General features: G+C 33.8%; 1 protein-coding gene across 1 annotated transcript in view; it reads left to right on the forward strand.

Moving 5' to 3' along the window:
* Positions 1 to 15,197, forward strand: part of cdh8 (cadherin 8) — an 84,774-nt gene that overhangs the window by 24,526 nt on the left and 45,051 nt on the right. Inside the window, exon 2 of the mRNA XM_088938922.1 lies at positions 6,087 to 6,381. Coding sequence (XP_088795048.1) covers positions 6,087 to 6,381 — 295 coding nt within the window. The remainder of the gene's footprint in view (positions 1 to 6,086; positions 6,382 to 15,197) is intronic.

Raw genomic sequence — 15,197 nt, forward strand, 5'->3', positions numbered from 1 at the left:
TTTCCCCATTATATAATTCCCAGACTGAAACATTTTAGTTTTAAATCTGAAATGTATTGATACTGTATGGATGAACAGTTTAGGTAATCAGTCCTCAGCTGATGCTAAATTGTAATACACTATTAAAATAGAAAAGGAACCATTTGGATATTATTTCCCATTTTTGTTCTGTATGATATAGCATTTAATGTATTCTTTTCATCCGAGTTTCACCTTACTGCACTATCCATAGAGAAAAGGAATCACCTCATCTGGCTTGAGAAAGGTGTGTTGAGAATAAAAAAAATCAAATCTTTTGTGAGTTCATATTTGTAAGAAACATACATGGGCTCCCACTCATATCCTCCTTCTTGAAGTGCAAGCTGTATTCACATAAATAGGATACATGTCCTGCATGGCTTGTTACATTTAATGTTGGCTGTTATTTTCTACTGTCTGCTCGAGGGTACAGAATCTATTGTAATCCTTATGATCTTAGAATTCAATGCACATACATAATATTCGACCTAGTACTGGGATATCATTAGAGCTATTTTTCATATTTTAACATTGGTCTTTTTCTTTCTCCAGAATGTTCACACATTTGTACCATAATTCAAACATAAACTGCTTGGATCTGAAACTTGGACTATACATTGCCTAGTGAAAAAATGTTCTGAAAAGCTGCACTGGAAGGACATCATTGCCAAGAATAGAGGATGAAATGATACATCATGTAAAGTGATTCCATTTCTACATTTCAACTATTATTGCAAACATTAAAATAACAAAATTATTCAAAGAAGAATAATTAACCATGTTAATATGTATCTACACTGTTACTGATTTCTCAGTCATTTAAAATCTCAGGAAAACTTTTTTTGAGAATTAAACTTTAAAGTGAAATAATTTGGGTGCCAACATTTCTGATCCTGAACATTCTGAAGAGCAGAATATAATATAAAACCTTGTAATCACTGGAATCATTGAAATCACTTTTATGCATAAGACATACTAGTTGAATCTTTGCATATGTCAGTCTATTCACCTTCAGACATTACAGTATCTCGGTAGGTGAATCTTGTGATCATTGCATTATTACTGGCAGGGTAACTGGATGTGGAATTTGTCTTAAGATAGTTAGAGGATCATATGCATAACTATGCATTATTTAATTTCTCCCAGTCATTAATGATGATCTTCTTTTTTGTATTTTAGTACATTTGCAATCATTTCAATCATTTGTTTTTTTTGTGTGTACTGATAGTGCATGTGAGTGAAAACAGCATAAACGTCACATTCTTTTCTTTCTGGCAACTTCCCAAGTAAAAACGTAGTACAAGCAAAAGGAGATATAAGGTGATAGTATTTTTGCTTAACCAATGGATTTTTATTAAGTACATTGGGAATTTTTATTACTCTTCTGGACCCAAGATCAGATATATCAGATATATACTGTACCTCAAACTCATTATTTGCTAATCAACTTCTGTATGTGTGGGCAGGTGTTACTGTTTTTAAGAGTAAAATCCTACTAATGTCATACTCTAACCTCAGTAATAGGCATAAGAAATATATAATGAATTACTTAAAGTCAAAGCTACTGTGTAGACTTTTTATTTTTGTCATAAGTACATGTATTTATGTAGCTGGAGAGTTTGTTCTGATCTATTTTGGACAGAATTGAAATCCAATTACTCTGAGAGAAAGACTTTAATATGAAAAAGAACACCACAACCTTTACCTACAGTATTAGTCTTGACAAGTAGAGAAATCAGTAATTTGCCATGTACAGCTTATTACAGTATTTTAATGTATAGGCTTAGCTAAATAGCCTGCTGCTTGGGAAGGAGTGAGCCTCATTAAACTTACAATGATTGTTCCTTTGCCTGCCACAAAAGTCTGCCTTGTGTAGGGAATGACATATTGTTCTAGTGCTGCCAATAAAACCCAGTACACTACTGTAATTCCTTGCATGGGGAACGTATATAAAATTGTCTCTTTCCCTCAGTGGTAAGATTCATGAAGCAACGAATTATAATCCTCTGCAATATTAAATCTGATTTAGGAGTTCTTCAGTTTTAGAGCACTACTAATGAACCGATGCTGTTGGTAAGTGGTTCTTTTTATAGATAGTCTGGTCCCAAGTGGTAAATAAGCCTTTCTGAAACAGAACTGTTTTCATTAACAGGTGTACTGTTGATATGGTGATCCAAGTCCTACTGTGTATCATTTTCTGTTGGTTTATAGACTTTAAAAAGCCTAAAGAAAAAGTGATGCATTTACCAGTGGCAGAGTTAGTAGCTATTTTGTATGCTTCTTTATATATAAGAACAAGCCATACAGTAACAGAATTGTCTAAATCCTTGTATCTCTCCGTGCTTTGAATATGCAACTTTGTTGTGTAAACCTGATCAAAATAAGAGAATATTTTAATATATTACTGATGAAAAGTATATCTCATAAGATTGTGTGCCATTGATTAGTACTGAATGAAAAGTATCTTTGTTTAAAATGAACAGGTGAAGGTTTATTCCTTCAAGAAAGGAAAAGAAAGGAGACACAACATCTTCATCTGAAGAAGGCTCCACAGCTGAAAAGCTGTGTCTTTTTTTTTCCTTTCAGCATGGAGTAACCCGTTCCTTTATAGCCGACTCAAAAAGTATATCTCATAAGATTGTGTGCCATTGATTGTGTGCCATTGATTAGTACTGAATGAAAAGTATCTTTGTTTAAAATGAACAGGTGAAGGTTTATTCCTTCAAGAAAGGAAAAGAAAGGAGACACAACATCTTCATCTGAAGAAGGCTCCACAGCTGAAAAGCTGTGTCTTTTTTTTTCCTTTCAGCATGGAGTAACCCGTTCCTTTATAGCCGACTCATGCTGATACAGCTACCTACTGTACTTGATCTTCTTCATTTAAAATGGTAAATGTTGTCATGTTGTTTATAGAATAAATAGCAATGCAGAGCTGGGGCCCTGGGTTGAATTCCTGGGGTGCTATTTGCATGGAGTTTGTTCTCCTCATGTTCACATGGGTGCCCCAGTTTCCTCTCACAGTCCAAAGACATATTGGTAGGTTAATTAGCTTCAGGGAAAACTGTTGCTTGCTGGGATAGGCTTTGGCTCTCCCAAGACTCTGTATTGGATAAAGTGGTTGAAAACAGATGAATGGATATGAAGTCAGAGGCAGAATTGACTACTTTTAGTACAGAACTTTGAAAAAGGATATTCACCCTTATTACGTCCTGTTTTCATTGTGCCACATTCACTTTCATTGATTTGAGTATATTAAATAAAAAATAAAAATCAATTAGTTTTTTTCTTTTAATATACAGTGCATTATGTTTATACGCCTCCCACATATACATATTTTAGCTATTGTAGTTATATGTTAATGATTATAATTTTCTTAAGACAATAGCTTTTTTCACCTGTTCACCTATCCATGGTAATTAATGCAGCTGTAGTGCATTTCTTGACACAGTTTATCTTGGCTGGAAATGTGTAGAAGGAGCTTGTTAACCCATTAGATATTCAAATTACTGAATTATGTTTTGGGATTTTAGGTATTTCTCTTAACTTTTTTTTTCCTGTAATGAGCCAGTGTGAAACAGATAGCATTTACCTTTCAGGTAGTGATGTCATAGGGACTTAACTGAGGCAGGTTGCCTTAGTAACATTAGTGATGGAAGGCATTTCAGCCAGTATCTTTTCTTCATTATTGTTTGCTTTTGACATTCATTCACAAGTTGAGAAAATAAAGAAAAAAGAAAAAAAAGTCTGCCTAGAAAAATAAAATGTTAGAGTACAGCATATGTCATCTAAAAGGGCCCTATAATGCATCAGTCAGTCATATAAGTAGAAATGAACAAAATGCTACTCAGCGTGAAGTGCCTACAATTAAAATGTAAAAATATATCTGTACATATTCAAGCATTATATAAGTGATCAAGTGGATGATTAATTAGTCAAGGCACAATTGTTATGTTAATGCTATCTGCTGTGCTTTTTATGACTTGCTAAAGTAGTTTTTAGAATGTTTTAAACATCTCTATGGCAGCCCATAAATCATTTCATTTTATTTTTCGCCATTTTTACTTAACTATTCATCTATCATGCCATTGCTCAAATGGTGTTTTACCAGAGTCGTCTAAGCATCATGAATGGTTTTCATAATACAGTTACTGTGGATTTTTGTAAAAGAGAAATCAATATTTCTATAACAGATATGACAGTAACATTAGTTTGTCACAGCAATCACACCTGAAGATCTGGGAGAAGCTGTTAAATTGATCCAATTAAACAAGTAACTATTTAATTCAGTGTCTTGTAGACGTAAAATGTAAAATGTACTGTACATTTGCTACCATTAATTACATTGCCATACATTGTTGCAGCCATGGGTAAAATTCCTTGGGTGCTATATTCTATGGAGTTTCTATGTTGTTCCCTTTTTCTTGTGGATTTCCTCCAGATGCTCCAGTTTCTTCCTACAGACCAGACACGCTGGTAGGGTTTACTGGATTCTGGGAAAAAAGTCACTGGTGTGAGTGTGTGCATTTTTATGTCTAAATGTTGCCTGCAATGGACTGGCATCCCATCCTGGGAGGATTCTGCCTTGCACTCAGTGCTTAATGGGATAAACTCCAGCGTCCCATTACCCTGTTTTGGATAAAGCAGTTGCAAAAATGTATGGATAGACCAGAGATGAAATGAAAATACCAGAATTGGACAGCCAAGCTGTAATCCAACCTTCAACACTGTCAGATTACTTAGTGCTTTATTTTGTCTTCCATGTTGCCTATACAAATGAATGCCAAATTTAGCGATGGCAGAAGTAAATGGTTTGCTGTTCCTTCTTCCTTTTTCGTAAGAAAGATTTTTCCTAAATACATCTATCTTAGAGACCCCTGTCTTTAATTTGAAGGCTGATCTTTTTTGACAAATGTCACACATTTAGTCAGCTTTTTGTATAAGTAAAATCTTTAGATCACATTTTTTTCATTTGCTTCAGTTGTAAGCTTTTAGAACCATCCCACTGTACTGAAAATTCTGTTACATTGAAAGGCAGTGACAGCTGACAGTCGACAAAGTTTACTTTTATTTTTTTATGCACTCAGGGCTCATGCCATTCAATGGCAGTAAGTTCTGGCAGACACAGTGTTGAAAGAAGCCATTTCAGGTTAAGGTGTTGTCTTTATATATCATTTTCATGACATTTTTATTTATTTATTTTCAGAACATGAGTAAAGGGTATCTCTTCAGTGCTTTGGCAGTAGCATTTAAATCTCCCTTTCATTTTCTTTCTTGGAAATGTCGATGAAAGAGGTTGCATGTTAATACTTAGGAGACACACAATATGGAAATCTGCAGTCTTGACCCACTTTTTTATGGCAGCTGTCCATTTCACAAATGCAGTATTGTCATCTCTATATATAGAATGAAATGACATGTATCTTGGCACAATCAAAAAGGCTAACTTAAGAGGTAGCTAAGGTTTTGACCCAGACACGCAACTGAGGGATGCATTTAGCGAGTTAGAGTTGTTGAGATGTCAGCAGTACAAAAAAATAAATCCAAGAATTAAACTTGACTAAAGTAAACTCTTATTAAAAGTAATATTGTTTTTTTTCAGGCTGTTGATTAATTCTGTGTGTACAGTATGTTTTACATACAATATTTTCCTTTTCTGTGCATGTTGTTGGGGTACTGGAATACATTCACAGGAAATTAATCCAGTCTGAAGCTGTCTTTTAGGAATATTAGAGGTTTTTCCTTGTTCTTGCCCATTTCTGATTAAATAAGATCAAGCATAATTGTTGATATACAGATAGTTGAGTGTTTCATTGGATAAAACATTAAGAAACCATTGATCAAATTTGGTAAATCATTATGTTTAAGTGTATGATGTACTGTTTTATTCCTCTTAGCATCTGTACTATAAAAATATATGCTGGAACCCTCATTGTGATTGCATTTTATCTATTTTTAAATGCAATACTTATATAATATTGTTATTCCTTGGACTTTGAAAAACTAAATATTATTGGTAGGAATGTTATTTAAAAGATCTAACATTATCTGTGTTTTTTTTTTATTCTTAGCTCCACACTGATTTGGATTCAGGAAGCAGAAATATCAAGTACATTCTGTCAGGTGAAGGAGCAGGGACCATCTTTGTAATCAATGAACAGACAGGAGATATTCACGCCATGAAGAGACTTGACCGGGAGGAAAAGGCTGAGTACACACTCACTGCGCAGGTGATCAATAGGGACACCGATGAACCTCTAGAGCCTCCTTCAGAATTCATTATCAAAGTTCAGGACATCAATGACAACGCGCCAGAATTTAACAGTGGGCCATATCATGCCACAGTTCCAGAGATGTCTCTTGTGGGTAAGACAATACATTTAATATGCACAGTGCTTGCTTTATGGTTTTTTTTTTCTTGAATTTCAATATTCCACTTCATGTACATAGGAGATTAATTTCTTTGTGCATTTTACACATTGCTGAACTTTTCTAACCTCATGCACAAGTTAAGGACATGACTAAACTGGAATATTCATGACATAAATTCAAATGACATTTATAGTTTTTCATGGGCATGTTTTTTTTTTCTCTCAGTTACAATGGATTTGATAACAATATTGGGTTTCATGGATTCCACAATACACATTGCCTTTGAAGATCTTACAGAATCAGCCACTACTTTCAGGGCTTTTACATTCTTATGCTTATTTAAATAATTGATTACTGTTTTATATCTTAATCAATAAACAATTTCAACTTTTAAGAGGAGAGACTCTTGACAGCATTTGGGACTCATTGTGAAATGGACCCCATAGTTCATGTTCATCTAATGTTATTCTCTCAGGCTTCAATATATATTTTTCCATACCCCATACAAGGCAAAAGATTCTGCATTAGATTAATAATATATATTTTTTTGATGAATGAGGGAAAATTCATTAGTTTTAAGAAAATGTTTTAATCAATGAATTATATGATAACAAATTAGAAGAATGTGGTGTTTTAAAACACAGTTTAAGCTATTCACAAAAATGAATTAGTATACATATTGCTTAGAAATTACATTGCTGAGATTTGAAATTTATGCTAATACATTAGCTGTTCCACCTCTCACAGTGCTATCACAAAAAAAAAACTTTTGGCATTCTGTCTTAACATTATAGAAAACGGAGACAGAATAAGACAGATGATGCTGGTTACTGCAATAGTTTCATAGATAAAAGACCTGTATCGCTACACTGGTCTGACAGCATAGCAATTCCACAACATGTTGTAAAGCATGACATGTCTGGGGTTGGTTTTGTGTTGTTTCTTTTTGTTATGTGACAGAATTCTGTGTGCCTGTGTGTGGAGATATTTTGCTGGGGTAAGGGGCAAGGAGTAGGGGTAAGAGGCATATTTATTTATTTTATTCAGTTGGGATATTTTGTGTGTTTTCTGTGTGTATTGTAACTGATCAACTTTAAAACAGGATCAAGCGAAAAACCTGCACCAGTGAGAGAATACATAAACAGTATCTAAAGCATGTACTGTATTTATACTGTATTTATAATTCTTTTGTCAGAAGATACAAATATTTATCCTCTATATATCCTTATGAATTTTGTTCTGTTATTGTCAGTTGCCTTCATTTAAAATACAAAGAGAGAATACTATGCTATCCATTCAATGCAATTACTTGCAGTAACCTAAAGTCGTGTAATTGAGCTCAAAATGGGATTTGACTATAGAAATATAGCATTTCTCTTTCACTGAAGGAAGCATATTTTGCAGTGGATATTTTCTTTTGTCACTGTCAATTAATTAAACATTAGTTGATGTTTGCGCATTTGTTTGAAACATTTACTATATGGCTTGTGCTGATCTTCTAAAGTATTTATGAGTTGTGGGAGAGAGCCTTGAAAGAAACTGGGAGCTCTTTGAAAAGAATAAACAAACTTACATTTATAATAATATTTTTTTCATCTTGTGTTTATAATATGCTTTCAGATGCATGGAAGTCTTGCATTGAAGGTTAAATTCTATCAGACGGAAGAAAAATGTAAAAATAGCACAATAAAATGCTTTTCACAACAAATTTCAATATGCAGTTTATTACAGTACACTAAAAAATCTATATGCTACTCCCTAGAAATTCCAATAGTGCTGTCACAAAAGAGATTGAAATAAAATGTTATTAACACCAGGAGGGCTATAAGATAGTAACTGTTCTCAATGGGAAATGTATTATAATTCTTTAAATATAAAAAAATGGAAGTAAAATACTTGGGAAGAAGAAACTTTGATGGGCTATTAAGCATAGTCTGTACGAAATTGTTACTGTAGCCTTTTGTATTCTGGGTTTCTATCAGTAGAGTTTTTCAGTATTCAGTAAATGCAGTGTGTTGTTTTATGTGTGCTCAGGTCAGCTTTTGCATTCGTAATGATTAGTACTGTACATGGGTGGATATACAATAACACTGTGTATTTTCTCAAGAATTAGAACTAAGAATGTAGAATTTGTGAACCATTTCTTTAAATGGCACATGTGATGTGAAAAGTTAAAGCTAGTTACTGTATATTGTATACCCAGAGACAGATTGTTCTATTCCTCTTCTTTACAATCAGAAGTAAACTCCAGTTTTAACAATATTAAACAATGTACTAATTCCTATGGCATAATTTCTATCATGATCTATCTATAATTTCAATTATACCATTTTGAGGTCACCTCGGCTCCTGACAGGTTCAGTTATCAAAATCAAATGCTTGATGCTAGTAGACTGAAACTTTCAAAAACAAACAAAATTGCAATCCATGTTAGTGCTAGATCTTTACCTGTGCAGTTTAGCATTCACAACAAGTATTTAAGAACAATTTCAGAATTTTGAAGCATTAAAATTTATTACATGTACTGTAATCTTGTTTTTTTATTTCTAATATACAGTAAGTGGAGAAACCTTTGCTTTTGTATCTCTGACTCTAAGCTCTTTTGGGGCAACTACAATTACATAACTACAGCAGAAAAGATGTTCATTAAGTAATATTTGGAGACATAAATGCAAATATTATATTATGGCCGTAGCTTTGTTTATAAACTCATCTAAGTCTATTATATTATGTGTAGTCACATTTTTATGTTATTGATTTTTCAAACAAAATAAAAACAACTTCATATTCCTCCGTCCCACAGCCCCTCAGCTGTACATTTACTTATACTGTGATTGTAAGTCCTGGAATGAGCAAAGACCTCATTAAAATATCTGTTAGAGTGTGAATTGTTTTGTCACTCCAATGTGGAGAAGTGAAAGGCTTGTAAGGAGTTTATGATTACAAAAAATAGGAGAATGGACAAGGCATGTCTTCTGTGATTTTGTGTCTTTCCATGAAATGCCAAATATAAATTGTGTATTTATGAGTCCAAAATGCAATCTAAAATATCTCAGATGTACCCCTGCAGATATCAGATTTTAAAGTCTGTACAGCAAGATATCACACTTTCTTCAAGTAGATGCCAAGATAAAGGAGTGTCAAGATAAACCAAACAGACAATGAAAAAAGGTATAGAAATTAAATTGAAAATTTAGCTCCTGCAGACCTTTTAGGCTGTAGAATGCAGTATACACAGGGGATGTGCCCATATGTGATATATATGGTCTCTTCCCTTTTCATATAAATTTGGAAAAATCTAGAATGCAGTCTGTTCCGATAGGCTAAGCAAGGAGAGAGCAGAATCATTGTACTAAAATATCCAAGTGAGGAAGCATTTTTTTTATGAAGATGTGAGTTTAAAAAGAATTGAGGAAATGAGTCCATCTGTTCAAGTCAGTATCTTCCTGTTTAAATATGTTGTTAAATTTGTTTACTGTGATTGCATGAGATATGTAAATTTTAATACCAAAGTCTCAGAGATGTTTAATCAGTGGTACAGCTGGAGGTAGACAGGCTTTCTTCTCATCAGCATTTAATGGTCTTAATGTGGACTTGGACCAGCTAATTTTAAACCCTAACAGAGTACCAAAATCAAAATCATCAAACCTACTGTAGCAAATAAGATAGGAAAACACTGTCTCAATATAACAATCCTGCATATCATTTGTACCCAATGTGGAAGTAATAGAAGTAGAAGTAGTAAATTGAAGAACTTTCTGAGCTAGATGTTCTAAGGACAAGATGAATAATACAAAGAAAAGTGGACATCCCTGACAAGCATCCCTAGAAAGAGCAGAAACAATCAGTTTGTTTTATGTACTTGGAAAGGAAGATGAAGAGAGAAATATCCCATTACAAGGCAAAACAATTTAAAAAACTGTGGGTGAAAAAGCAAAATTAAGGGACTGACAACAAGAGCTCTAGACTTGGGGTTCCATTCTTTAAAGTTTAACATTATGGTCTCATTGTCATATTCTGTTTCTTCTGGAGATGTTGTTCCTTAGTCATTTGTAATGAAAGAGTTTTTAAGCATATGCGTTTGGTTTCGTTTGTTGATCATTTACACTTAAGGCATGGGCATACTTGAAGATAGGATATGAGATACTTACTGGGCACTCATATTTGTTTAACCAACTTTAAACAAGTATGTTAAGTTTTGAATAATCATTTCTGATCATTTTGTATAATTAAACATTTTATTACATACAAAGGCAACTAATGAAATAAAGTCTTCTGATGCTTAAACGTTCCCAAATTTCAGCCTATGTGTAAAAGAATAATCAACACTTCACTTCTTCTTCTTAAGTGGATATTCCCTTGTAGATACAGTAGTATCTTTAAGCAAAACACTGTCACGCCCTCTACAGCTACTCTGTCCTGTTCCTAGTTTCCCTGTGCTTTGCTTGTCCTTCCAGTATGTCTTTGTTTGGGGCTATATATTTCCGGGTCACCCTTTCCTCCTCGCTCAGCATTGAGGGATCGGATGTCTTGAGACCCGCCTAGCACCAGGTTGTCTCCTCCGCGGCCTGAGGGCATAGGTTTCTACCCGACATCGTCTGACCTCCTGAGCCCCGGCTAATCCCCGTTTTGCCGCTGCGCATTGGGTCTTTATTGCTCTCCTGGCCATTCCACGGCATGCCCTTTCCGACATCTGTGACAAACACAAGTATTTTCAAGTCTTAACTGGTCAGCAAAGCTTCATTACAGTGCTTTGTCATATAAAAAAGATATTGAAAGAATAACATTTCAGAATGTTTTAACCAAGGGTGAATTGCCATATGCTAAAGGTATATGGGAAATAAAAAAGTTCCAGTATGCATCATGAGGCTAAATAGTCTGAAATCATGGTTATAATATGAATTTACTTCCTGCCAGTCTTGTCATTAAAACTTAGAACATAAGTGAGGGCTTAATTTAGCACCAGATTTTATCATTCTGCACAGGATTTTACAGATAAATCTTTGAGGTGAACTATTTTTTGTTTAAAAAACATGTTTTCTGAATAAACTGTATGTATGTGCTCTTTGAATTTCTGTAAAAAAAAAATCTGAGCATAGTCACAAAATACCAATACAAATAATTTTCTACACAGTAATATTTTGCAGGGGCCGTTTCAAAGAATTTCTCTTACATGGTCATTGCTGAGGATGTGGAGTGCAATTGACTTTCTGATTGAGGTTTGACAAAGGTCTTCCCACCTGCTATAACTGAAAAGTTATTCTGTAAGCACCCATAAGATGCTATATTTAAATGCCCCTTGTAGATTTAGTGCTGCAGTTTAAGGCTTCATTGTCTTAACTATTTTCAGAACAATTGCCGTTTTTGTAATTAGGTATTAAAAAACCAGAGCAGGTCCCGGCAAATGTCATTGTATTTATGCCTGCCTAACCATGCAGTTTTCTTAAAAAGCAACTTCTTGGTGTATTATTCACATTGATGGTAGGCTAGATTCCAAATTACACAGGATGTTCTGAGGAAAAACCTAAGGTTTTTAATGTATTTGCACTAAAGAAGGACAATAAGGTCAATAAAAAAATCCAATTCTAAGACATACTTTGCCGTCTGGAGGGGATGCTCATGTTTATTTAGGAGGAGCTAAACCATTATCTCCTTTAACACTCTTTTGGCAGAACCCAGTGCTCCCTGAGGTATTCATAGGCTCACAGTTTAAACTACGAGTCCAGAAGGGGATTAGCAGGTTGGAACACTTTTATGTGAGTACTGTTAATATGCCCTTTCATGATTTGGGGGATAAATACTCTCAATCTGTCAGACTCTTTATTTTATAATTTACATTTTGATACTATGCATGTTATATACAATGTTTTGCGGCATAAATAATAGTGCAGTTAAAGTAAAAATGCTTCACAAGTAAAGTAATAATGAGTTCACGAATGACGAAAATTACATAACATGAGAAGAGTTACAATCAACAGGAGTGCATTCAGCCCATCTAGAGCATTTGGTTGCTAGTAGCAATGTAAGACAATATATTCTGTTTCAAACAAAAGGATACATTGAAGCTTTAGTTAAATAAGGCCATCAGTATATAATGTACTGTATGTAGAGTATATATGTTAAAATCTCTCCATGATGGTGTAAGGTTTATCAAACATTTACTTCAGTTTGAAAATAATGTGCAGTATAAAGGACTTAGGACAATCTAAAAAATAGTACATATCACTACAATGAGATTTCTATTTGTTATTGTTTTAAACTAAGCATGGTTTATCATGGTACCTAACTCCAATACTCACTTTTTCTCCCGAATATTTTAAACTCCAGAATGAGTTGTTGTTCAATAAACATGAGATACAGCAACAAATAAAGACACCATGCAGAAAAAAAAACAAAATCTACTAAACTGTAAACTATTAAAATATAATATTCTTGTATTTTGAATAGTAGTATTTGAATTTAAGACTAACAGGACAATTCTAAAACAGGGTTATGTGTGTTGAGATTAGATGACTTTATATAGTACATCTTCTGAATATAACACAAAATTGTTTAAATTAAATTATAGATTCTATTGGAAATGATAATTCACAAAACTGGAATCAAGCTATCCCACCTTCCATATAACAGAGGTGTGAATGACAATGATTGCTACACAGAAGAATTCAGAAAAAGTTTGCCATCTAGACTTACACTGAAATGCCTATGGGAATCTTGCAGTATGTTCAGTTCATAATCAAGCATGGCAATAAACTGGTGGAGAAACAGATGGCAAAGCATTACTCCTTTCTTTAGTGTAGGCAGAAAAATCTTCCTACAAAAACATTTTACAAATCATTTTCAAGGTAAATTTACATTTTTTTTTTAATATTTGAGTATTAAAGTACTCAGTAGTCAAAGTAGTAAAGTAGTCAAATATACAGCAGGGCAGTGTTTGTTTTTTTTGTTTTTACAAACGTGAGAAAAAGTTAATTCCTATAAATTCTATTATGTATAAAATCTAACTGTGTATTTCTGTATTTTAGGTCTTCGTATAACAGTATTTAGCTTTGCACTGTCAGAAAATTGTTTCAAAAGATCTGTCAGCATTATTTCTTGATGCTAGCTTATCTTATTCTGGCTACTTATTGCCTATAGTATGATTAGTAGCTAACAAGCTCAATTTGAATTGATTCTTAATTTGAAACTGCACTGGGTAGCCCAGCTGTTCACTTACTTGTTATTAGATTAAAATGCAAACAGCAGATGTACTCTGTTTCTTGCAGACACAATATTTATCGGTCATCTGTCTGTGTCTGTATAGCTGTCTGCCTGCTTGCCTGTCACAGTAACTTCATATTTCTATGCTTAAAGGTTTCTTTTTATATGAAAATATTTTTATTTTTCCTGATGCATTGTTTCAGTTGTCACTCACATTCATCCCTTGAATAAATCTAATGGCACCAAAATTACATGACTCAGAGGAAGTGGCACTTTATTAAATTATATTTTTTCAGCAATGATATCCTATGAATATTTCTGAAGTCTCATATACATATATTTGGAAATGGAAGGGACTAGCTGTGTAATCTCATTATCTTTCATATTAAATGTAAAATGTCAGTGCTGATAAAATGTGTACCACATTTCTATCACATTTTGTGTATATCTGTATATACAGTATGAAGCAAAATCTGTCAAATTTACTCTTAATAAACAACATATCCGTGATTGTATTCTAACCATGATTCACGATTATGATTTGATTATATTATGAATCATGCATGAATGAATTGTCTAGATAAATAAAAGCTGCTCTTTTAACTTTCAATTTAATGTTTTACTATGATGGGCTTGTAACAAGTTTGGATATTGCACTTGAAATACCTCTTAAATATTGTATTTGCCTATTTTATTTTTTTGTTTAACTTGACCAGTCCACTGGTTTCTGGGATTTGGGCTGTCCCCAAATATTTCTATTTCCTCAAGACTGGAAGAACATTTTTTCTGGGTTTTACAGTATATAATTTGTAATATGTCACTATTGAAACACATTATTTATATGACTGTTCATGAAATCTGCAGGTCCTTCACACTATTTACTACAGTAATGTGTCATATTTTAGAAAAAGAAAATGTCATGGTTTGTAACTGGATACATTAAAAGCAAATGTAGGCACTGTATCTTTAATGTTTTGTGCAGTTGTATGAAAAAGACCCATATCTGCCTGCCAGGCACCTTGTGCACATCCCAAGCTGAAGCACAGGTCAGGGCTAAGAACTCATTGTAGCACAGCCAGTCAATTCAGTCCCCTAACCTTGGATGTGACTAGAATTCTGGGTCTGGAAGGCCAGTAGCAAGATGAATTCTGATTTAAATACCCAAGCTTTTTTTTCCCTGTTAAACTACTGCAGTTCCAATAAAACTTCTTGGTGACTTCACTGCTTGGTTTGAAGTGTGTAATAACTTCCCACTCCTGCTTAACAATACAACAATACTCTCCTGTGTGTTTTCTTAATTTACTAATTAAATGCCTATATTCCAAGTGGAAATTTATTATACATTATTATTGGCAATTTTTCTTTCTTTTTTTATTAAGAAAGTGTGTTTCAATACAGATTTATATACAGCATTGTAATGAATCAGCTCTCTGGGATAGTGCAATGATTCCAAGGCAGGCACTTAAATCCAGGCATAGTCTTGTGCACAGTGACCCTAGGAAAAACAGGGAAACAGAGAGGGAGATTACGTGACAGAATCCTATGGAGTTTCCAAAACACGGAGTCAGACAGGTGAGGTATGTAGCCAGGTAGACATGAAGCAAACAAAC

This window comes from Atractosteus spatula, chromosome 21, assembly GCF_055471065.1.
Source record: "Atractosteus spatula isolate fAtrSpa1 chromosome 21, fAtrSpa1.hap1, whole genome shotgun sequence".
Lineage (NCBI taxonomy): Eukaryota > Metazoa > Chordata > Actinopteri > Semionotiformes > Lepisosteidae > Atractosteus > Atractosteus spatula.